Raw genomic sequence first — 25,258 nt, 5'->3', positions numbered from 1 at the left:
AAATCTAAAAAAATATTAGATTTAGACTTAGATATATATGTATATATATGTTCCTTTTAATGATGAATATAGAAGTAAATAATTTTATCGACTCTTCTGAGTAAGTGGTTGCATAGAATGTAATCTTAGTGCAAATTTGCGTTATAAATATAATGTGCAAGTTATACAGGAAAATTATTAAATATTGTTATTACAATGTTTTGGTATACGGGTATTCGCTTCATTAGAAAAAATTCCGCATGATTCGGGTGTGAAATTTTTTACTATTTTTTAATGTCTAGTTTAGAATTACTCTTTAAACTACCACAGCGATTCCATTTTGTCTCAAGCCAGGAACGTTTTGGAAAATCAACATATTTTAGTTCTGACGCTATAGCAATTGCTATGTAAATAGGCAATTGTAAACGTTCTGCTTGATTAACATGAAATGGTATAACATGTCAAGGACTCTGGTAAGACTCGTAGATACAGCTAAGCTGCGACTATACGTGTAGCTGCCGCTTTGGACTTTTAGGCTTTATATGTACTCTACTGAACATTATGGCGTATATACTGCGCTGTGTCAGGGAGTCATGCTGATCGGTTGCGTTCGGTAAGCCGACAACAACAGTGTTGTAACACACAGGAGAGAAGTCGAGTCGCAGACTCGAACACGGTTTTTTCCATAGTGAGAGAGAAGAAACAGAAATTAGAACACTAATAGAGGAGCAGGTGAAACATTCTTTGATTTGTGTGAAACATTTAAGAAGCATCCTAGCGGCAGTTCGTACCACATGCGCTCCATTCCTTTACAGCCGTATTTTCTGGAACCGCTTTGATACTCTCCTGCAGCCGCTAAATTGTCTGACGCCACCTATCGAGTCCTATTCTATCGAACGAAAAGCATGCGTTTCATGTAGAGAGGGTTACAGGCCCTCTCCCGCGAGCGCCAACTTTAGCCAGCTGCTCGGGCAACAACGAACGAGTATGACTATGCTAACAGTAGTGTCCATTGTAGCTACATCTGTTCTTGTCACTTTATTGTTACCGTAGGAACATCCTATTTTATCTGACTAATGCCTGTGCGTATCTTTGGATAATGACTTCGATGCTGCTACTGTAGCAGGAGGAAACGCTGTACTTGAGCAGCAAACAGATGAGCCGCCGGTCAGGTGATGCAAAGATCACACTCCTTGCAGTAGCAGCAGTTCGATATTATTGAAGAACGGCCTATGAATCTATAGTTTTGAGCGCTAGTCATTACTGACAAATATGTTTCCGAAACCACTAGGTATTCGGATGTTCCGGACTGCCTTGCCCAAGTTGGATCCAGCCACTCGACTTCGGCGCTATCGGTTGTTTATTTTCGCGGTAACATTTCTAGCTTACTTGTGCTTTCATATGACGCGTCGACCTATTGCTGTCGTTAAACCCGTCCTCAACTACAATGGTAGCTGCTACCAAGCGGCACCACTTGTCAACCTGACGGTGACAACGCAGAACGCCCGCACTTGGTGTAATTGGGAACCGTTTGGTACACATCCACAGTATCTCGGATACCTCGACTTTGTGTACCTGTTCTCCTACGCGGTGTGTATGTTTGTGTCCGGTTTCGTCGCTGAGCGCATGCATCTTCGATATTTCCTTTCCCTGGGGATGCTTCTGTCCGGGTTAACCACGTACCTGTTCGGACTAGGCCACACAATGAACTATCACACACTCTGGTTTTACTTAGCAGTTCAACTAGTTGCTGGTGGCGTTCAGAGTGCAGGCTGGCCTGCTGTCGTCACAATAATGAGCAACTGGTTTGGTAAAGCTAAGAGGGGTCTGATTTTTGGTATCTGGAATGCTCATACTTCGGTCGGCAATATAGTTGGTGCTTTTATTGCGAGTGCATTCGTCGAGATTGATTGGGCTTACTCATTTTACGTCCCGGGCCTGATATGCTGTGCTTTTGGCTTATTCGTATTTCTTTTTGTTCCGACTAGCCCGGAAAATGTGGGTTTGAACGACGGCGCTATTTCTGCCGAAGTCGGCCCCACTTCCACTGCCTCAGATGCCGACAATAATGAACCCCTGAATACTGTGCTAGGTAGCGAAAGTCTAAGTAATAAACGAAATATAAATAGCGCGGTTGCTGATACTAGTGAAAACATGAACCTCATTAATAACGCTGACCAAATTCGAAAAGATGCTATCTCATTCTTCAGGGCCCTCGCGATTCCAGGTGAGTTGACAAACTCCTTCCTTTCTTCCTTATTGATTTTCAAGTTCGCTTTTAATTAGTATTGTATCCAAAGGCATAGCACAGAATGACAAAATCGCATGTTCTTTTCATATGCCCGTAACCGAGCCTTTTGATGGTAAAATTTTTTAGCCTTGTACATTCCATTGCAGAAGAATGGTACCTAACGTCTACAAAAGCGACGCGAATAAAATGGTGCTTACTTATTTACAACACTACTTTATCCATTCTTATTGATTATCGCGTTGATAAGAGGACAAGTCTACGTTCAAGTAGTCCGCGACTACTCCATTGTACTTAATAAATAAAGCGATTTTTAATAATCAAGGAGCATATACACCATGGTACTGATCCATATAGTCAACGTTATAGATGTGAGAAGACATCCTACTTTTACTTCTACATACGTTCGATTGACATACGTCTATGCTGAGTAAACGGCAATATGTACAATATATGTGTCTATACCGTTACGGAATCTGATTTTATATAAAATATGCTAAGCATTTATTATAGACTTAAAATTATTTATTATTAGATTATACAGTATCCGAAAGCTGAAACTTTTTTGAACATGAGTCTATTTTAAATGCAATTTTTTGCCTCTTGAAAATTTCTAGGATTCTAGCTTAGGACTAGTAGGACGTATTTTGAAAATGTATACTTGTCGAATTTGTAAAAATGTCGGAGAGTAAATCCTCCAGAACGCATCTAGTGGTGATAGTATTAAGCCCACTCGCATGTTTTTTGTCATAAACTGCGCTAGGTGAGCATACATTCGCACGATACCGCACCTGTTGAAATCCACGGAAACATTAGCATATTCAGGAAAAATAAGCTCTTAATAAAGGTACTTAATAACGATAAAGTAAACTTTGGAAATCTTCGCAACCAGAGCTGTACACTTTGTTCACAGTGTTCGTGCTAAATATCTGTCTGTTTCGCGTATGTATAATTCGTTTTTAAAGTCCGCTGAAGGTATAAATCTGGTAATAAACCCCGCTTTTGAAGTCCTTGAGTACTTTATTTTTGTTAGGCAATAGTTGCAGCAGTGCGCAAAGTTACCTTTAGACATTGTAAGAAACCGGTGCTGGTGACCATCAAAAAAATACAACGGTCTAAAAGTTTTGATATAACAGTCAGTCATAGATCGAAACTGCCTATCCCAAGTTACAATTTCTTGCTTACTTTTAGCCCACAGCCAACAAACATCTATTCTGTTGAAGTGTTTGTAATGGTCAGTTCTACTCAATGACAGGCGATAATTGTATTGGTCTCTATGACCTACATCAACGAAATTACATAATAAATGGCGTATCCGTAACTAATCACAGAATAATAAGGAAGTTAAAAAGTACGCTAGATTATGATGTTATAACATCATTTGAATGGTACAAACACCGGATATGTCAAGAGAGTGAGCACTGATATGATCTAAATACCATGCAGTCCTTCATTAGAAGCTCCATATGACTTGTTTCTATGAGCTCGGTAATTACATTACCAGCACTTTTCTCCCACGAAAGTATAGTAAACTGAGTACTTTATCTGTCTGCTTAATCAAGTACGTATGGACATAACGAGCATATAATAATCATGCGAGTCAAATGTGAACACATTTGCACTGCATGATCCTCATTATGGTCGTTACCGTAATACGTTTAAATTAGTCTCCAAAAGTGAAGTAATTAATAAGCCTACTGCAGGGCTTTCAACACTGAGAAGTATCTGGGTTTTTTTAAACAAACAGCACCTTTGGCCAAATCATGACTTCTTAACCTCTCCGTCTTTGTCAATAGTGTTTTGTGCATTATAATTATTTTAAAGGAAGTAGAGTAGGAACGAACTATTCTATCTCTATGTGCTAAAGAATTTGTTCGAAGTTTCAATTTTGCCTCACAAATATAATCCGAACATGTTGTCTTGTTGCTTCGTTTTAAAAATATTATATTCAATTCAATCCAACCTTTGTAAATCAATTAGAGACCACTCACGCTAAAAAATAAGGCACTGATTGACATAAGCAGTAAGCTTCATGGATGATCTAAATGATTTCAGACGTTTACAACACAAATAAATAAAATTACGTTGGATTCTTTTTTGAGGATTTATCGCGTGAAAAATTATTATGCACTATGAAGTCGCCATCAGTGAACGCAGAACTTATAATGAGACACCAACCTTTGCCTCTTAAATATATGCGACAGCGGAGGACGCAGTGGTGTGGCAATTTCTAAAACTAATCACGATAAGTTTAAATCAATTATCAACCCAACCTGATTGTTTATATTTTTCGAAGGGCGAAAGCTGCTGTGTATCGGAACCAATATTACCTCATTTACAGAGCTTATATATTTATCATAGATTACGCTCTCTACCTAGAAGAGGCTTCCTAAAATAAAGACACCACACGTATATCAATTATTATTACTAATGCACGCAAGTTTGTTCATATTTTCCAAATAAGCAAATATGAAAATGCTTTTTTAACCCAGTTATTTCATTCGCATTTAATTACTTTATTATTACTGTTATTATTGGCGTGTTTTAACATAATTTTATTAGCAGTTTATGCGGTACCTCCAGAACTTGTTTTCCATGTAGACAACTGCTCATATGCTTGGATAAGTCCGCTGAAACAATGGTCGCTCTGGTGAAAAGGCTCAATAAAAAAGTGCAGTTCTTTTACGAACAAGGTTTTACCATATATTACTATGACAGTGCAAGTACCACGACACTTGAAGCTTACCATAGCAATTATTGTTTTGACAAAATCAGTCGCCATGGTTCACTTGATCCTTTAAGACTACAAATCTGCAAGCGCCTGTCGAAATGAGTTGCGAGATCCGCTGTTAAATCTCTACACTGCTCCGGCAGTGGCACCGACGACGGGTAATTCTGTCCCTTCGCATTAGCCATCAGATAAGACCGACTTGGGGGGTGGATAGAGATACTGCTTTCGTTTGACCAAGTGATACAAGTCGCTGTAAAATTTGAGTGCTCGTGCTCAGTACTGCAAATAATGTAAAAGGGATACGAGATATAATTTTATAATAATCCGTAAAGCTAAAACATTTAGGCTTAGATTGAACCACTTAACTGCTAATTCCTACTAACCTGTATGAAAAAACTGAAAAAATAAAACGTTTGAAGAAAATTGAAAGATTGCGTGTATGTACAGTCGTGACTCAACGTGTAATCTTAACTGAAGCTTACACGTGATTCGTCTTCATGGAAAAAAGAAGTTCGACAGAAATAAAAAAATTATGGTGTATGCTCTGGCAGTAATAGCTGTATAGATACCCTTAATCGAAGGCAAACCCGGCTTTAAACTTCTCTCGAACGGCGAGGTAAAGAGAGTAGGCTATTTGAGACATCTTTCTAAAAACGGTAGACCTGCACGTTGAGTGTGGACGACAACATGCGAAACGTAAAACACTTTTTATAGAAGATCTCTAAGACATCCTTAGGGAGCTCTCAAAAAGTTTAGCTCTTGCACGCTTATTTCAAGTCACTTCGAAAGATCAGAGTCAGAAGGGTCACCGTGAAGCTTGCCTTGAAGGACCCCAATTCCAAGCAATGCAGATTTGCCAGCAAATCATTAACGCACTTAAATACGGATTTCAGCCTCCCCTTCGAGCAGATTTAACCTCACATAACTTTCGCCGCTTCTCAAACCCAAAGAAGGCCATAAAAGAAAAAGATTTAAGATGACAGAAGAAATCCAGAAGACGAGAACAGAACAGCATTTCCAGAAATGACATAACTCTCCGACTTCGAAGATTTGTGCGTAAACTGATAATTCTGATCCTAGGCTAATAATCGGAAAAAGTAGTGATAAAAAAAGATAGGCTACCATGGATACAAAACGGCACCTGACCAAAAGACGAGTGAATTACTAAACGCAAGGAAAAGAGAAAATAACCTTTATCAAAGTACGACTTGTAGCAGAAGTCATGGAAAAATAAAGCACCGCAAGAGACCTAGCAAACTACTAGAGATGATGTTAGGTTGTTCTGCTGTAGAATTTGATCAGCTGGGAAACCTGAAATGGGAGACGGACACCCAGTGAATTCTTTTAAGATATTCTGGCTGGAAGGGATGAAATTCCGTGTTAATGAAAGTTAATTGAATATGGAGGCCTATCACAATACCCGCTCACTAGCAACAAAGTTGATCCATAACAAAATAGAGGTTTTTTGAAAGAATAGAAAATCTTATGCTGAAAAACTGACTCGTAATGAGGTGGTAAGTTTATGATAGTATTTTAAAACCGACTCAAAAGATTTGCCAGAGATCAAAGCAAGATACTAACATGTGCTCTTCTCGATGCTATTAAAGCAAACTGCGGAGTCAACAGGGATATGTTTTAAGGAATAGGATATTAAAACGGTATGCACTCGCATGGGTCGTAATCATTAGGTTGTATACCGTAGAAAAACAAAGCTGAAAAAAATTCGAAATAGCGAGGAACTGAAGTAAATTGTTCGATGGCGCTGTTCCTGTTTAGCAGAATTAAAAGATCAAATGATAGTTAAGGATTGAACGTTCAGTAATGGGCCCTTTCTACAGGAAGAACACTAAGATACGAAGATCAATGTTCTCAGATTGCATCTTGGCAGCACTCATCCATCAGGACGTCAAATGTATATTTTTTTTTATGAAGATTTATTTTTGCACGAAGGTAGGTAAAATCGTTAAGCATGCACTTAAATGTGCATATAAAATATTGGACTTGTACTTATTGTACAAATCATATTTCCTTCTTTACGACTCTTAAGTAACATAAATCTTATGTTACTATCTGACGCATATTGAATACTAGAGCGCATCTCACGCGGAGCACGCGTCTCAACCTATATTTACATCGTCTAAAAATACTACAGTGATGTGTTTAAAAGAAGGTTAGAAGGCCAAAAGGGTTCTTTAAAGGTAGGAGAAGATACTTGTAGAAAAGAATTGATACAATTATCACATGGAAACGAAGTAAAAACATGGTTCACGTTGAATAGCTAATAATAAGTGTTCAAACAGACCAAATACGCGACTAGGTAAGTTCTGAAAGTACCTTGATAATAATTATGTAGGCAGTGAGTACTTTTTAGGAATGGTAGATCCACGACCGCATCATGTTTTTTGACAGAATGTCACACCAACTTTGGCCTGGGATTATACGGACAATGAAGACCCTTAGGAATAGATCAACGTGACGTAAGAAAACCACAGAACTGACAAAACTGTACAGTTGCAAACAAAAACGGATTTATTCGTGGATGAACGGAAAATCACTCCTGAAAAACCCTTGCATAGTTATTGAACGATAGGCGTCAAAAGCGGTTATTGACTAAAGGAGATGAGGAAAAAGAAGTGTCGCGAGGAAAGCCAATAACGTAGATCCGGCGACGGGAATAGCGTGAAATTACAGGCACAGCAGCGAAAGCTTTATTGGTATTAGCACAGGCAAAGATGGTACCACTCTTTGAACCCTATATAAGAATATGCTGCCAAATGTGGGATGAAATAAGATATAATAGGATAAGCGGAATTAAGACGTAACACGGTGCATACCTAAAGCTTTATTTTTAGATACCAATTGTTGTCTCTACTTGGTGCTGCTAGTGTTGTGCTGGCTTAAATCAAACCAATTCAGTTTAAGAGAACTGCATGTTTATCGTTTATACCCAAAAAAAGTATTAGGCTCTTACCAGGCCCGTAGTCTCCATCGTCCAGCAGCGATAGCAACTGCTGTTGACCCTGCATGCTGTGAAACAAATGCGCATGTGTGCATCCACATCTGTTTATTTGTTACCCTCCTTACGCATAAGTTTACATTTTTCTTCGTTATTACTTGGCTTGTTTCCCGTCTGAATGTATCAGTCTGTGACACATTGTTTCGAACTGATAATTACCTGTTTTTCATGGATCGATAATTGTTGATCTTAATAGAAGGAAATATATCTTATGAGATTGCGGCGCAGTATTAAATCAGTAGCTAAAAGTAAAAATAATTTTGAACATCTATCTGATCGGCAGAATTATGTATAACACGCTATTGTATTGGCGCTAAATGAAGAGAGGGCGCTTAATACAGATTTCAGCGTGCTGTAGCTTCAATTTGTGCTTTTCAGTAAGCCGCACGTCTTATGGTCCCTGAGGAAATTCAGTTTAGAGTTTCTGAATAGGTCGTCTTATGCCATTTCTGTTGAAACTAACATAACTGCAACTGCTTCGATTCGCTAACTTCATTTAATAAGACGTGCTCCCAACGAAGATCTAACTAATCAACTGCTGTATGCCGCAGATAAATTCTGACAGGAATCTGTATTCCATTTTCTAACCGGGGCTTGACGCTCATAGAATCTCATGACTTGCATTTAGTCTGCCGTTGAACTCACAGGCAGCTACAGCTAAATAATAATCGCGAAAAACATATTTATCGTTACCCCACAATATAATAAAAATGTCAACGTCTCAGAAAAATCCCAGTATATCTAGGAGGACATTATTAGGATATCATGAATGGCTTTTTGTCACATCTTGCAATCACAAAGTCGCGTTCTGGTGCGTGAGTCGACTAATTTAATAAAAATGAAACCTACGGAGAAAATCACAAAGCTCGTTAATTACATCTGCCTAAATCCAAAAGATTAGCCTCTCTACTGCAATTGCCACAAAAAATATGGCTCGTACAATGAAAAGATGGTTCGCTTTTTTTTACTCACGCTAAGAGAAAATATTTAAAGATCAGTCCCGTATCGTTGGTTGTGGCCAAATCGAAATAATCCGCTACGGCAAACAATAAAGCAAGCCAATTCAGTCATGGCTAATCAAAAAATAGAACATAATCAAATCATATATGAAGAATGCTATAGCTAATACACAAAAAAGGCACTTCAACCACTGAACATTTTTTGTTTGGCTTTATTTTAATTCAAGAATTTAAAATGCCTCACTGTTATAATTTTTCTCATTGTATAATATTGTATTATTAACAGAACTTCGAAGCTAGCCAATCCAAAACTAAGATTGAAAGTAAGAACTGTGCGAGTTCTGAGTGAAATACGATTGCCTTTCAACACTGTCAATGTCTTTTTCCGGGTGAATCAAGGCATCCAACAAGAAAGCGCGTTAATTTACTACTTATGTCAATATGTCATCATTCCGCTCTATATAATAAGGCGCAGTTATTTTAGCGCACTCAAGTACTTTATGGTAATGATGTTAGTGCCTGTTAATATGCTGCGAGGTAAACAGTTGTCCAGTTGAGTTACATAATATCCTGTAAAATTAAGTGTCTCGTAAAATATGTGGCATCCCTAGATCAGCTTCAGCTATTCCTTTTTGTCTCATCAAAACTTCTTGGTATCTCTCAAATATAACTTAGGTTCCTTGTTACAACTTCCTATGACACTATAGGCTTTGCTTGTTACGCTCTAACTGCCGTGTAAGCCTATAGAACAACTAGCATACATATATATTTGTTCCATTGAAGTAAGCTCAAGTACGCTAGCTGGAGCTATCTGCAGTATCCATATTTTAGTAACGTATGCTAATGACATAAATAAAAATAATAATTATGCTAAATTTTCTCTGAGAGTATAATAAGGCTCGTAGCTAACCTTGCGCTTTTCTGTTTATTTTCCGCAGGCGTATTGGAGTTTTCCTTAGCACTATTTTTTGCAAAGCTGGTATCCTATACGTACTGGTTTTTGTTGCCGTTATACGTTAATTCTTCGACGTCGTTTTCAGCAGAATTTGCTGCAAAGATCTCGACTGTTTTTGACGTCGGCGGAATTGCTGGGGGAATACTAGCCGGATGGTTTTCAGATAGGTGAGCTCTACCAGCTCACCCAATCCAGATATTTTTCATTTGACATAAAATGTGCTCTTAGCTTATTAAATATATACCTCCCGTACCCACTTTTCTATACTGACATCAATAATGTAGCCTGTATGATTGTTTGATCGGAAAGCGTTGCTCAAAAATGACGTTCCTATATTATCTGCTATATTGTTTAGTTGACATCAGCTTTTAAGATGAATAACATAACATATGGCTAGGGAATACATATGCATGTAATTTTATTGCTAAGAATATGGAATCATATCTGCTCGCATTTACCAGGAGGATTCCACAGAGATCTTCCACTGGCGCCTAAAGCCAATTAAACAATTTTTTAATTGTGTTATGCCTTTCCTGCAAATAGCAACATAGCCATACCACTGCTTAGAAAAGGAGTAATTTATTTAAAACAAGCTCCGTTGCAATCAAACCCGCCTAAATATTATGTCTTGACTTTTCGATAATTCAATGGTAGAACGGGAGCAAGTGCCGCAACGTCCGTGGGCTTCTTTGCTACATCTATTCCAGCTATAATTATCTACCAAAAGTATGGGAGCATGAGCCCGGTAACCAACATCGTCCTTCTGACACTTATTGGCTTTCTTGTAAGTATTTATTTGCTACCCGCATAGATTTCTATTAACACAGCACATTATGCGTCCTTACTTTCTCATACAAAGGTATAATATTCGCCAGCTAACGAATCCCAAATACAGAGACGTGTATGTATATAAGCTTTAGATTTTAAGCGAGAGCCACAAATGTTTTCACACTTTTCTTTAAAATTAATATTTTGACCGACTTCTGTTCTTTTTAGCCGAAGTTTTATTTCTACTATTTGAAAATAAATTTACCGCAGGAGTTGCACTTGGATACATTTTATAGCTCTTCCCATGATATTTCCTATGTTTAATCTAATGTTAAATGAAGGCAGCAGCAATAAATGTCGAATTTTTGTTATGTTTCGCTTAAATAAATTAATTGCTAACAAAAACTAAAAACGTTTTAATATTTAAGATTGAGGCGTTATTCACATATTATTCACATATAACTTACCTTAGAGAATCCGAAACGTGCGCTGTGGATGCCATTAGATTAGATTTGAAAGTAGGCCAAACGAATTGTATGCTTTTAATTGCCACGTCAACAGTCCATGAGCCTCTTCAGGAATTCGAAATAGTGGGCTTCATTTTCTATTTCTGGCGAATATCTCGTAATGGCAGATGCCTATGATGTTCATTGTAAGCACAACCATCACTTTACATTTAAACCCGCTCGATACCGCTACCAACCTGAATTTCTCTATAGACTAACGCCATCTTCTTGCCACCTTCATCTTCGACAAACCGTTAACAGTAAATCATGTTTCGGGTGCCCCTGATGTCAACATCCGGTCAATTCCTTTTTAGCCTTGAGCACTCGAATTACTGTTCTTGTGATGTTTGCGTCATTTTTCGAGAGTAAAAGATGTCTATACCGTTGTAAACTAGTTCCTCCTGGAGTAAACTCGATTGATTTTTACTCACAGGTTTTTACTAAACACTGGAGAATTTACTGAATTTTTCGTCTCAAGCGGCGCCTAATTCAAAGTCCGCCGTATACGCTCGTAACGATCCGTAATATAATAATAGTAACGATAATATTATTCTATTCTTCTAATATCTACCACAATTTTCTTTTATTTTTTTGATTCTATTAGATAAACGGTCCATATGCACTAATCACGACGGCAGTATCGGCTGAATTGGGCAATCATCCCTCGGTGAGCACTGGAAATAATGCGATGGCAACCGTCACTGCAATCATCGACGGGACGGGATCCGTGGGTGCCGCACTGGGCCCTTTTTTTGCTGCTCTTCTTAAGGATGTCGGCTACAACTGGATGGGAGTATTCCTCATGATTATTCTGTCTGAATTGTTGGCTCTCATTCTTCTTTTGAGGACCGCGGTAAAGGAGATACTCCGTTTACGACGCCGCGAGGACCCTGCTAGTACCCTATAAACAATGTGTACCGCCGAATAAATAATGTGTCCCGCTGAAAACATGCAGATGTAGAGTTAAAAAAGTTTAGAAGGTTTCGAGCACAGAAACGAAGCAGTGTCGCTTTGCATCAGGCGAACGCGATAACCGCGTTAGGTGTCAGTAAACAAAAAAATGAACCTTTATGTAGCGCCTTGAGTATCTCAACTACACCCATCTATTTAAGCTAACCACGAGAACAGTCTAACCTTCCCTGGATTTAGTAAATGAACCTGCACTCACACAATTCGTCCTCATGGTTTACCATATATATTGATAACATTATGATTATTGCTTAAATGAAGGAGTTGTCTCACGTGGTACGACGTGGCATGGAAGCGTAGGCCAAAAATGTAATCCTATGCATCTAAAGAAATGGTCATTCCCTTTTAAACTTACATCACGTGTAAATGATGAGTGAGTCGCTTATGCAAAATGGACCCGCTTACGGTGTAATGTAGTAATAAATCTACTAAAAGAATTCATGTATGAACAATGACGTCTGGCAGGGCAATAAGTAATGGAAGACCGTGAAGCATTAACACTTATTTCAAACTAGTCTGTTGTTTACTGACGAAAACACAAATAGGAGCAGTAAGTGCTTCTGGCATCAGCTGATTTTATAGAAGCAATTTTTAACTGTTACCCCTACTCCTGTTTTTCTCGTTCAGGTGCAGAGTTTGTTTTGCTCGATGAGTGTAATTTTCGGCGATTGTTTTAGCGTGAACTTTAACGATAACATGAATTACTACAATGTAAATCGCACTTTTTACTGGTAACCGCTAAAATTATTGTTGAATAAGAATCCAATCTAGTAAGTGTGCAAAAGAAGTAAAAAGCGAATCCTATCGGTTATTATTAGACACAATGTATATGTCCCTGTGATGGCATAGTGGGTAACGTATTTACCTGTCAGTCTTAGAGACACATTGTGGTGTCGGTTCAAACCCGAGCATAGACTTTCGTTTCGTGATAGAAGCGAGCCATATAATGGAATGCCTAATGGGAGTATATATATATACATTGTAGTAAGCGGGTGCTTGTGAACTTCATGGTTATAAAAGACTTATGTAAACAAATTAACTACACGTTCCACCGACAACCTTGTTATTGAGTCGCTGCCTATAGCTGTAACAGGATTATTGCGCTCAAAAATCTTGTACTTAATGTTAATTATTTTGAGGTAAAATATATTCATACCTTATATATACCAAACGCCTTTTTTTATTGACACATTATCATTATTATTATGATTATTATTGCGTATATCATTAAGTGAGCATTTATTGAAATATGGGCATCTTTCTTGAAGAAAATTCCATTATGATACTGTAGACCACATGTTTTCTTCTTTCAGTAATCCTAAAATGTAGCCGATATATTTATGTACATGTGCATTGTATTTGCATCCAACAACAGCTGAGTATGATTACGTATCATGTCAAATTCAATACTAAGGAACCTTATTTTCGAAAAAGCAGGGGCCATAAAACTCTGGAAAAGTAAAACAATATTAAATTAAAAACGTAAATCTAATGCAGCAATTTCGTTGTTTAGTTGAGCTGTATAGACTAAGAGTTTTCCTAAAAGCTTTCTTTAGAGGATACTGGTAACACTTCACTGCCCACCATTATTACAATTGTTTTAGTATACACTGTTTTTAGAAGTTCATGTTACTACTGTGAATATAAATATACTTTATACTGGAAGCTCTTACACCACGCTATTTCGGACGTATTGCTTCTGACAGGTTTCAGTTTTTACAGGCAAAAAATTCTTGCAAAGTTGTGTGTACGGGGCAACTACACAACAAAGTCTTTATATTGAGAAGGGAATCCATAGACAAAGCAACCAAGGAAAAGATTTATAGAACGTAACTTAACCGACGGATCACATTTTGAATCTACTTTTCGTGGTCTTTGTTCACTGGCTTCCGTTCCCGGGGTGTTATTTGCTGATTATTAAGCACTATACCATTGGAAATCTTCATTCTAGAAGCCAAACAGAGCATAAGATCAGGCTTTTTGTGGGACTAATTGTTCTACAAAATGCGATAACTTCGATATTAAAAAAAAAAACAATGAAATTGCTTGAGCGACAAATCAGCCGAATCAAAATGAAACAACAATTTTTGTAAGAATGAAATAGTATTTTATGAAATAGTAAAACCTAGTTGAAAAGACTAAATATAACAAGCTTAAAATAAGTAAAAATCGTATTTCCTTTTCAACAAATTTTGCGTGTTTTTTTCAAGGCGGTCTATGGCTATTTTTTTTTAGATCATGTCCTCATATATTTTAATAATTTCATCTTTTAGAGATAATCAAAGAATGATTGAAACTCTAGTTTATTAAAAAAAAAAACGTTTGCTTTCAACTCCAAATTTGAACTCATATCTTAGCAAAGTGGCTACAAAAGGCTCATAGAATAAACTCCTTTATAAAGCAACTTTTTATAAAATATCATCGGTTAATACATTTGCCTTTCAAAATTTTGTGATACTTACCATATCCGCCCAGATGTCAACCCAATGATAACTGCTTCTATATAAGCATATATATATACTTCTGAATAGTTGAAATTCACATAATATGTATAAAAATATATACAAAAAGGGGGATACCAAGGATGAATACTACACTATGTATGTGAACAAACACTTACTTAGAAGAACAAATTTATATGTACATGCTATTATGTTAGCTGGAAAACAAAGAGATATTTTTGAAACGCGGAGAACTGTTTTTTTATCTCACGGCTTTACCATAGATCTTACGCATAGCGTATGTACACGAATTATACTGACACAACTTTTTACAAAAGTAAACTATTAGCTAAACCATGGCATACCACAATCAGAACAAATCGCTGATGGATTGTTCTATCATTCTTCCATTGGAGTAGACGTGTTTTCTTGAGACCTGGGCGTTGCCAATGTTCTACGACCTCTTCCTCGTGCCCTCCTAACTGGCCGTCCTCTTGATGACACGCCAGTTAAGGGTGTAGACGGTAACGCTGGTGCCACTGAAGCGGACGGTGTCGCCGGCAGCACCAGCTGCGAGTAAACTTCCGATTTCGCAACATCCTTGAGTTCGGGCTTTACGTCATTCTGTTCTTTTTTAATCTGGTCACCACTATCTCTCGAATTGTCACCGGCATCTTTGACAGCTTTTGAATCTTTTTCAGTAGTTGTTTTTGAATCCTTATAATCTCCATCAGTGTCTTTCATTTCTTGATCCTCCGTCAAATCACTTGTGACTGCTTTATCGTCTATTGTCCCGGGCGCTCCATCGTCATTTTCTTTCTTTATATTCAGGTAGGATGGCCGAGGTTTACGTGGCCGTGGGGTACGACACTTTGTGCAATATATCTGATACACCTTACGCTTTTCTTTAATGGAGATTGGCCCTCGTTTATATTCGTGCACCTAAAAGATGCGGATAAATGTCACGTGTTACTCTTAATGCTCACTTTGAATATGTTGAAAATAGCAAACTGGAATAGTACTCAGTATACAGGGTAAGGCATCTAAAACATTTTTAAGACTATATCTAAACAAAACAAAATGTGTTTCCTCAAGGGTCATTCGTTCCGGTTAATTTTGTTCAATATAACTATAATTCAATCCTAAACCACTCACTAGTCACTTCCCAAATATTTCTTTAATCCGCAAATAACTAACAGACTTATGAAATGCTAAAGTACAAAACAGCCAATGAGTGCAAAAAGGCGCAAGAAGATTAACCGTTCGAACTCATCGGAGACACCACAGGGAACTGTTAAATTCTATAAATGAAAGCGCATTAAAAATAGCTTCGTAGAGTATTTTAATAAATTTTTGATTCCTTTAAATCTAAATTCTACTCTTTTTTGAATGTGATTTTAGGTATTCCTCAAGGTTCGCTTCAAGTAAAAAAGAGGTTTCTAATTTGCGGTTTCTCCTGCGTTGACTTAATGGATAAAAGCTGACCTTCACTCAAATTTCGAACATGATGTACTGTTTTTCGCCACTATGAATTTGCTATTTCTGGCTTTCTCTCTAGTACCAAACCAACGAATTAATGCACGCCAGCTACGACAAGCAGTTCGCCAAAGTCTGCTCTGATTTGAATGCCCTACTCTGTATATTTTCCGTGGATCTACCATTAACGAAAAAAGCATTAGAGACTTCTGGTGGTTGGACTCGTTTTCGACCGTCATAACGCCAGTTATTAGCCGTCCACGTTGTTTCTGATTTTTCTATTTACATTCAATATGATTTTTTTTTTGTTTTTGATGTGATCTCGTTTCTTAGCCATCGCTAAGCTGCCAGAGCTGCTTCTTATTGAGCGATAAAATCTGTTCCGATACAGAAATACCTAACTGCCCCGTAGTATCTCATTCGTGCATTCAAACTGGTTCCTACTACACCACAGGTAATTATAAGCCTATGGGAAGCCGATAGCGTATCGGTGCTAAAAGATATATATATATATAATGGATTATTAATAATGTAAATGAACACAGAGACACATACCCACTGAGCATCTTCATCTTCTTCGTACCAATCCGGCTTGTACACGCCACATTGGTGGCATTCTCCACAGTGCCGACAAACCCAACCTCCGGGCGGAAGTTTAAACAAACCAACGCAGAACGTGTGGTGTCCACGATCACACTGGTCGCAACAAATCATCTGGTCTTCATGGTCGGGCCGCTTACACACAAAACATGTTTTACATTCCATGCATTGCCAAGAATATTTCTTCAAGTATTCGGGCTCGGCTGATGGCAGATCGAGACACCGCAAGTGATGCCATTTACTACAGTCACTGCAGCGGAACATGAGACCTGGGGCATCCTTCTCACAGTCCTTGCATATAAGCTTACGTCTTTCTGTTGTTTCATACCAGTTTGCCTTAATGTTAGACCCTATTTCGTCTGGCTCCTCTTCGCTTTCTTCGCTTTCGGGATGACAGGTGTCGTCGCACTCCGAATTAGAGCAGTCTCCGCCCCCAGTCTCTTCCTCCTCGTCTTGACGAGCCGCCTCCTCAGCCGCCATCTGGTCTAACATTTGCTTATCTATTTCCTTTACTGGCCCGTATAAGACCGTGCTCAATGGCAGATATTTTAGCTCATGTGGGGTATAAGCCCTGTAATAAAGGCGAGGTAACAAATAGATAATCATTAATTACTTCCTGAATACATTCAATTTTTGGACGTATTGGACATGGCTTTGTATAAAGCAGACTGCATAGGTCAGTTTTTCTAAGCTTTACATGGTTGAATGATTTGGACGAGATTAAACATTTCAGCAAAAAAAAAGCTGCTTGACTTTCTCATAATCAGAAAGGCCTTTTGAGTCATTTTTACGTAAGTCTTGTAGGACTGATTTCAGATTATCTACATTAATTGCTATAATAGTACCTTTATTCAGTAATGCCATATAGACTTTATATTGAAAACCTGTTGATAATACTTGAATATGGCGGGATTCAAAAACTTTGAAATAAGATTTTGAGCTAAGTTGAATAGCTCAGTTGCAAATGTTACTGAGGATAAATTTTTGTCATATTACGGGAGCGGTGCATATGAAGCGTTGGACCCTTACCTATAATAATCCTGATATTGTCCCGGAATAATTGCTACGGGGTAACGTCCCAGTTTCGGCTTGGCGAACACCTTCCGTCTCTGAGCAGGATAGAGAAGTGTGTATGTTTGAAGATCGAATATTGTGCTTCGCTCCTCGATACGTTCGGTATTCAATCTTATATTATATTCGTATACGGCTTCAACTGCTTTTTTGCCAATCTCAGCCATTTTAGCTTTATCGATCTGTGCAGGTGGTGCAGATTGGGCGGCTTTTCGTTCAAGAAGGATCTTTTTGGCGCGCTCTTTCCTCTGCTGTTCCCATTCTGAAAATTTTTCAGGGAATTCTCGTGCGATCACCTCACCAACTTCATCCCAACTGTAAATGCATTAATTGACAATCAGAGAACACAGACTAAATACACACGCTTAACCCTTATAAACGGTAAAACAATATCGAAATAATTAGGAACTATTCATGTAAGCTTGTAATTGCTAATGTAAGAAGTCCATTCGATCCAATTCACGAAAATAGCTATTACCCAATTAAGATCGCTAAAAACAGGAGCTCATTAGCTCATAGGCTTCTGCAAATTTAACGCATATATCTTCATGTTTTCATACACCAAAATGCTCCTCAAGGAGCACAAAAATTTAAACTTCAAAAGCATCCACTTACAAATACTCCCGATGACTCAAACAATTGATAAACTGTTTGCGTAATCTATAAAACGAGAATAATGAACGAATATTTTAAGGATATTAAATAGCATGACAAACAGTATGGCCATACTACTTGTTATTATCACGTATATCCCGAAAAATATATACTCCGAAAACAAGTAAATATCATCTAATTTCTTATATTGTTCTGGCTTTCTTATATATATCTAGTCCGCTAACGATTACTACGAATAAAAGCTGAGATTGACCTTCAAAACATGAAACCTTATCCAGACTAATCATAAAAAACGACTACTTTTCGTTCGCCAGTTTTAAAAGACTTTTCTATTTTGCAACTCACTTTATATTCTAGCACACTTGATAGTTATTAGGGTTTGCATGAGATAATCCGGTAAATTTCTGCGAGTCGCAGATTGAATATGTAGAAATAACTGAACCAACTACAGATAATTAAATTACTTCTGTAAATACGTAGATAACAACGCTGACAACACTAAAATAAGTTTGCACTATTTGCATGTACTTATACTAACCGAAGTGCTACGAGTCCCAGATCGCACTGCATATCGGTGACATATCCTTTCGCTCGAAGAAATTCCCTTTCGTCGGATTCAATATTACGTCGTGTTAGTTCCGGATAACGTCTTTTAATATTTTTGATGCCCACGAATTCAGCCAAATTATCTTGGAGAACCCAAGTCTGACCAGACAGCGGTGGCCAATCATGTTCTAAAAGCGTATCATGACGAGCTACGAATCGACCCGGAGTTAATACAAGAGGAAAATTGTTACTACGATGTTTAATTGAAACATTAGTTCCTAGTTTAATGTTTGATTGCTTGTATGGTGCAAAATCTGGCAAATTACAATGTGATTAGCTACTGGTTCTTCACTGTTTGTTGTCCGGGCGGTTTTGATATAATGAAAATATGTCGCAGCAAACCTGACAGATTTCCCTAAAGCAACTAAATATTTGTACGAACCGAGTGCCTGTTCAGCAATTTGTAAATCGCTACATCTCAATTTTTTCTTGGCTGTTTTTCCACTCTTCGAATCTTCTGTTCCATCCATACTCTGGGAGGGAGTACCGGTTTCCTCGAGAGGGGGTTCTCCAACTGGAGAAGGAGGTTTCGAAGGCGGCTGATCCGTAAATGAACTTCGAGTTTCCTCCTCGATCAGAGGTGCCGCTGGAGCCGTGGGAGGCGGAGAACTTTGCTGTGCAACAACAATAGCGCCCAAACCAGATCCCGCTGTCGGTCCGAGCTTTTGAGGGGATCGCCCTCGAGGGGACAGAAATGTCCCATTGTTATCCATGGCTATTGCAATTCCCGCCTACCTCTAAAACAAGGAATTTTAAATGTAAATATACACACAACAACTACCATATAATTTACTCGATAGGAAGAAATAACTTAATAAAGAAAACAATTAACAATTTGCCGTAAAAGAAGAATTATCGTTATCATAAGTTCAATGTTGCTATTTACGCTATACTAGTTATCTGTGTTGAGATTATAATAACATTCAAGAAAAATATGTATTCCATTTTCTGCGTCTTGAATCTGCTTTCAGTTCAGTTTTCCTGAATTAATTAAAAACAATAGGAAAACGCTAAAAATGTTTACCATTGGTAAGATGTAATAATACGCTAAGCAACTATAGTAGTCTGCCGCTATACGCATAATAATCTAAATGGATAATAATAAAGGCGATAAAACTGACTCATCGACCTACAACAGCTTCAATGCAGAAACGAATGTACAGAAGGGTCTGTTTGATCTCAGTTATCCAAAACATAGCCAAACAGATCGTTCCTACATAGGATACCTGTGCTCATTGACAAAAGCACTCGATAACAAGCAAAATTGAAACTGTGATTCCATCACTTACTTCTATATTGATTGCTGTTCTGCTCGAAACAACCCACTCGAATGAATAACACCTGGTTTAGAGATTTTTAGAGAAGGGCTGTCAGTTATCGGAAACAAACCGTCCCATTAACTAATGCAGACTGTATGTAAGTTTCCATACAATATAATAAAGCAGCTAGTTGTCTCGTAGAGTACATCAAATGTTTTCAGCTTGCCTAGATAACTGTTTCCAAGGTTGAATCGAATTCTACTTGCTTTTAAGAATAAACAAACACGTAGACTGCCTGGCTTGGTTCCAACTGGGGTAATTTCGGACCCTGGTAGAATTGTCAGCCACCACCGGGTTAACCGATACGGAACACCAAGCTTCCCTGACAAAGAAACGAACGGGTAGCAGAACGAAACTATGTTTATTTTCGGTTCACCGTTTTATAATAAGCAGACCAGCCATGACGACGACGTACTAATACCAGTTATAATTGTTCATACAAATACATGTTAGGTCACTTCAAGCTGGTATATTTCAACTCAGAATCGAAACAGAGCCTAGCTACGGTAGGTAAAGTAAATATATAAATGCACGATTTCGACGTGTGTAATGTATCATAGCGAACAGGCCTTTATCAGATATCCAGAAGTCTACCACTAGGCCATAAACGATACAAACTGCAAAAAGCAAAACAACATCTCTATATTATTATAATATAGTTTTTTTTTTCGTCAAACCCTGTATTTATTTAGAAACTTCAAGTTAGCGCGCGCTTTGGTGCCGCTTTATCAGAGCCAGTTCTCTTCTTTCGGTCGTGATGCTAGTTTTGCCTTTGTTTATTTACCAATGCTATTAGGATGTCATCCACGCCACGGAGAAGCCCGCGTATGAACAGCGTCCATTCGCGTCCTATCCGCTGCTGTCGTCTGCTATTGATGCTGTGACAGCCATAAACTATTGATTCCAAATCTCTCTTCCATCCAGCCACTTATGTTCGCCGTGCGTTCGTCCGTTTGTCAGTCACGTTTTCCCATGAATTCTCATATTTCAACACTGACTGAAAGAAATCATGGTAAGTGTGGGTGTCCCCAGTTTCGCTGGGACTGTAACCGTCACCTGGATGCAGCTAACGCTGTGGCCGTCGTCATTGCAGTTAGCATCACAACCGTCGAACAGTCGCAAGCATTGTCGTAGTTGCTGACACGGGTTAATTTATAGGAAGCATCTGAGCGATAATTGCTCGGAAAAACCAACTCCTCACTAATCGGTGATTGTCCAAGCTGGGGCTCAATTTGCAGCATCTTTTGGAGTAGTCTCAGTTAAAGCTGAAGCCGCCGTATTTGCAGCAGCAACATCATTTGGAGGTAGGAAGCAGAGCCGTTCGACAACGTCAAACGTCCTCCTTTCGAGTGAAAGAACGACGGAGTGGAGGAGTATACGTTCGTTCTTTCATCTGCCAGTCGTTGACGTTGTAGTTTTCGGTGCAGCTGCGTGGTGCTGTGAAGTGAGCGAGTGTGTGGCCAAGCTATCGAAACCTACGAACCGTCTTATTGCTGCCGTTGCTGCAGGCTGTCAGTGCCTGATTCCTGTATATTCCTCTAGTCTACGACGGGTGTGGTGCTGATGTGTTGCGGCCTTGCGCACTTACCACTAATGGGCGCACCCACACATAGCTAAGCGTCAACGTCAAGGACTGCCAGCGTTGTCGGGCGGCCGGAGGAATAGCGACAGTCAGCAAAGCATTCCGAACTGAATGTCGCTGCTGCTGTTGGCTACAAGAGCGGCTCCCGCGACAGCCGTGGCGCGGCTGCTATCTACTGTGATCAGCATATGTGGCGAGTCGATACAACGACAGTAGCGCGCCTACGGAAGATTTAAGGACTGAACGGACAAACAGACCGATCAATAGACAGACAGGCAGGCGGGCAGATCCTCAAGCGATCGAGTGACAAACTGGAGAACGAACAGACGCGAGTGGACAGGCTCGTTCAGATAGAAGACACGGTTATCTAAAACCTTTTTTGTTATTCAATAACTGTTTGAACCTAGTATGAGCATTACTACGGGCCGATCGACGGGTTAACGACAGAGGCACAACTCCCCCTCAGTGTCACGATTTCCAACTTCGTTGCCGTCGCCGTTACCATAACCGAAACAGCATAGAAACAAAAATCGACAGCGTCAATAATAACAAGAGAAGCACTGTGCTCTACAGAAAAACAAGCGAGTCTTGACGAAGTCACAAAAAACGAAGCAGAAACCAAGAGGCGCGCGAAGCTAGTACGGGTAAGTGAACGGCGCAAACAACAACAACAATACCGACTCTTGCCGAAAAATAGGTTAAGATTATTCTAAAAGAGAAAATGAAGGTAACGCTGTTCTTTGACAATCAATTTACTCTGCATTCTATCATAAAAATTTTTTTGGATTAAATCTATAAGACCTCATACGTTATGGCAGCAGTGACAGAGCAGTGGCCAATCGTGATTTCTGTCTAATATCAAGCTTGTCTGCGACGTGGCCGCTGAAAGAGGAAATGAATAACATCGCAAAATATAAAAAAGAGTCATAATGCACATACTACAAGAACGATTCACAGTCGTTCTGCGGCATCATGATACCACTAACGCTACTTTGCGAATGAATAACTAGTGTGCTATATCACATAGCTATATATATATATATATATATATAGTAATATGTGTAAGCATACCTTGCCATATAAACATATACGTGGTAGGTACATATATGTACGTGTTACGACATGCTTATAACGTTGCCCACCCGCGGGTAGTAGAACATGCGTGCAACACTGAGAAACATCACTTTGGAGTCCATTTCTGTTTGATACATTAAAGTGAGAAACTTGTTATTATATTATCTTTGTGTCGTCTATTGACAGTGAACTCGATCATGTAACCAATAAAGCATGCTGCCGGGGTCGAGATTCTATTTGTCAAAAAATATTTTTTTACAACGCCACAACATCCAAATGCTATTTAGTACTCATAACTACTGTCTTCTAGATCTAGATATTTTCAGCGTTCCGAAAGCAAATATTAATTTTCTTTTGGAAGTTTTCTTACGATGTCTAATAGAACATTAAATCGCCGTCAAAAGTTGTGGTTGAAAATCGTTTTACACAAAGAACAGTCTAGTAGTCCTCTATTTGAAACACTTTGCCGGTCGACGAACCATTGAATTACATTGAACACCAATTAGCAGAAGTGTATTGTTGGACCAGAAGACGCTTTTAGACACGTTTGAATATGACTAAAAGGAATATCTTGACGTTATAAAGAATCTTATTTTTATATGAGAGAATATTTCATAAAGGGACAATATATTTTAGCTGCTGATAGCATCACAAGGTTTAAAGTATCTCGATGTCGTAAACCCCAATGATAAGTTAAGAAGGGCAAAGGTAAATTATTCTGGTTTCAATACTGCTTATAAGTTCGCAAGCATAAATCAATATAGCAAGGGAGCTGTCTAAGCTCATTTAGGTATTAAGGTTTTCGCATGGCTACTTCTTTGTGCCTTTGATCTTTGCGGCTATAGAATTCCTATTAACAATGTATAAAATAATAAAATAAAAGAACATAAAGCTAGAGAAATAATTTTGTATAGCATGACGCATGTAAATAGGATGGCTTCTTCGTTCAAGAGATCATCTTTTTTTTTTATTATAATCATCTTGAACTCAAAGCATTTAACATGATTAGAAATTGCATATACTTGGTTTCTTATGTGTTATATAATATATATAATATATATAGTTTTATAATATAAATGGAATTGGACTTTACGGAAAGCCTTAAGCATTGACGGCCTACAAGTTTTGTTGTTTTACCCTTTCTATCATTCTTTTCGGCCTTAATTTTACGTATAAACTAGAGACACGCAGCTTCTCTTTCGCTCAGTTGTAGTTAGATTCCTCGTTTAGGTTCACACCCATAAAGCTGATGATGGATGTGAGGCATCATCAGCTTTACGGGTGTAGCCGTGTAGCCAGCCCTGTCTGCACACTCAAACATTAAGGAAGCTGCTTGTAACGTATATGATTCAGGTGGGAATCGAAAAAATGAGCCAAGCGTGTATATTACAGCGTTTATGTAGGAAACGTAATATGAAGAACTCTGGATACTGTTCAGAAGCTATTTCTTTTTTCTCATACAAGTATGCTTTATAATAATCATTTGTGGCTTTTCGTTATTTGTATATTTTGCTACTGTAGAACTGTAAAGTACAAAGTTCACAATGTCCTGAAAAATTAATTTAACATTGAATAGTCTCTGTTAATAGACGTTGTCGTAATTTTGAAACAAATTATAATATCAAAGTTTAGCTTCTACGTTTTTCTCACCGCGATTTTCGCGGTGTGAGGTCGAGCCCTGTTGCGCAGTAGAAATAGGTTTACCTCTATTTACTAATTTTGGGCGCATAATGTGACTAATTCGTGATGGTACACCTAAGCCATAATCGACAAATTAAAACTTAGCTGTAGTGGATAAGCTTTTTCAGCTACACATTTGCCTTTTTGAAATATGTTGTGCAGGTTCACTTACATCAACTCATTTAAGTGACCGTTTGCAACTGCTACAAAGAATCCATTTACCGTTACACGTCACAATTCAATGCATGAATGGGTCACTGTTGTTACAAGAAAGCATATGTTATATGGCGAAGTGCCTCCGCAGCTGTAGTTCCAAGATGGGACTAATTTTCGTTAAATCACTGGAATTTCTCAAATCTGCATGGCTTCTATGTTTCGAGTTGTTAGTCCTGTATCGCCGTTAGGCTGGCTCTCAGTACGAAACGAAATCTGTCGCTGCTCGAGTTCGAACCTAGACCACAAAGTGTCCTTAAGATTAGCAGGAATTCTTTACCCATTGGACTATCAAGGGTACAACTACTTACATGGCCTACTGTTGCACAATCCATCTGTTGAAAGGCCGAGTGACGATACGCGAGCGAACAGTGTTTGTTTTCAGAAAGTGGAAGTGCATATCTGTTACAAAAAGATGTGTCAAAAAAATAGTTATCTTGAGATTTTAAA

General features: G+C 38.4%; 3 protein-coding genes and 2 long non-coding RNA genes across 7 annotated transcripts in view; 2 read left to right on the top strand and 3 right to left on the bottom strand.

Annotated features, from left to right (window-relative positions):
* Positions 1-958: 958 nt before the first annotated feature.
* MFS16 (major facilitator superfamily transporter 16) lies at positions 959-13,302 on the top strand. Its single transcript, XM_022831860.1, has 4 exons — positions 959-2,206; positions 9,872-10,055; positions 10,543-10,672; positions 11,767-13,302. The coding sequence occupies exons 1-4, from the start codon at positions 1,252-1,254 to the stop codon at positions 12,067-12,069; spliced, it is 1,572 nt and encodes a 523-aa protein (XP_022687595.1). The 5' UTR covers positions 959-1,251; the 3' UTR covers positions 12,070-13,302.
* Positions 4,642-11,755, bottom strand: LOC147753599 (uncharacterized). Its single transcript, XR_015310714.1, has 2 exons — positions 11,124-11,755; positions 4,642-5,237 (listed from the first exon to the last, which is right to left on the bottom strand). It is a non-coding gene; the product is annotated as an uncharacterized LOC147753599 (long non-coding RNA).
* Positions 11,965-20,573, bottom strand: LOC111259682 (PHD finger protein 10). 2 transcript variants are annotated; one of them, XM_022831859.2, is made up of 7 exons: positions 20,230-20,438; positions 19,323-19,677; positions 18,873-19,089; positions 17,678-18,034; positions 16,604-17,219; positions 14,938-15,514; positions 11,965-12,103 (listed from the first exon to the last, which is right to left on the bottom strand). In XM_022831859.2, the coding sequence occupies exons 2-6, from the start codon at positions 19,651-19,653 to the stop codon at positions 14,972-14,974; spliced, it is 2,064 nt and encodes a 687-aa protein (XP_022687594.1). In that variant the 5' UTR covers positions 19,654-19,677; positions 20,230-20,438; the 3' UTR covers positions 11,965-12,103; positions 14,938-14,971. The 2 variants fall into 2 exon arrangements, with proteins under 2 accessions (XP_022687594.1, XP_086824116.1); XM_086967990.1 differs by lacking the exon at positions 11,965-12,103 and adding an exon at positions 20,466-20,573 and having other exon boundaries at positions 13,289-15,514; positions 20,230-20,281.
* A 76-nt stretch (positions 20,574-20,649) lies between these two features.
* The window catches only part of LOC111259685 (mitochondrial 2-oxodicarboxylate carrier), a 13,404-nt gene continuing 8,795 nt past the window's right edge, over positions 20,650-25,258 (top strand). Inside the window, exon 1 of one of the 2 annotated variants that reach the window (XM_022831864.2) lies at positions 20,650-22,485. The gene's annotated coding sequence lies outside the window, so the exon portion shown is untranslated. The remainder of the gene's footprint in view (positions 22,486-25,258) is intronic. The other variant, XM_022831863.2, reaches the window with a different exon arrangement.
* LOC147753598 (uncharacterized) overlaps positions 22,492-25,258 on the bottom strand; it is a 4,901-nt gene continuing 2,134 nt past the window's right edge. The window contains exons 2-3 of the long non-coding RNA XR_015310713.1: positions 25,120-25,210; positions 22,492-23,039 (exon numbers count right to left, since the gene is read on the bottom strand). This is a non-coding gene — a long non-coding RNA (uncharacterized LOC147753598). The remainder of the gene's footprint in view (positions 23,040-25,119; positions 25,211-25,258) is intronic.

The sequence above is a fragment of the Varroa jacobsoni genome, unplaced genomic scaffold, assembly GCF_002532875.2.
Source record: "Varroa jacobsoni isolate VJ856 unplaced genomic scaffold, vjacob_1.0 scaffold_357, whole genome shotgun sequence".
NCBI classification, from domain to species: Eukaryota; Metazoa; Arthropoda; class Arachnida; order Mesostigmata; family Varroidae; genus Varroa; species Varroa jacobsoni.
The sequence above is the reverse complement of the archived record's forward strand: the minus strand, read 5'-3'. Positions and strand labels throughout refer to the sequence as shown.

Bases quoted from the DNA above. Each gene is read 5' to 3' on its own strand.
- LOC111259682 (XM_086967990.1), bottom strand. From the start codon at position 19,653: ATGGATAACAATGGGACATTTCTGTCCCCTCGAGGGCGATCCCCTCAA. The intron at 19,090-19,322 runs GTTCGTACAAAT...GTCGATTCGTAG, and splicing joins AATTGCTGAACAGGCACTCG to CTCGTCATGATACGCTTTTA. The intron at 15,515-16,603 runs GTATGTGTCTCT...CGCATCTTTTAG, and splicing joins AAGATGAAGATGCTCAGTGG to GTGCACGAATATAAACGAGG.
- MFS16 (XM_022831860.1), top strand. From the start codon at position 1,252: ATGTTTCCGAAACCACTAGGTATTCGGATGTTCCGGACTGCCTTGCCC. The intron at 10,056-10,542 runs GTGAGCTCTACC...ATTCAATGGTAG, and splicing joins GCCGGATGGTTTTCAGATAG to AACGGGAGCAAGTGCCGCAA. The intron at 10,673-11,766 runs GTAAGTATTTAT...TGATTCTATTAG, and splicing joins TGACACTTATTGGCTTTCTT to ATAAACGGTCCATATGCACT.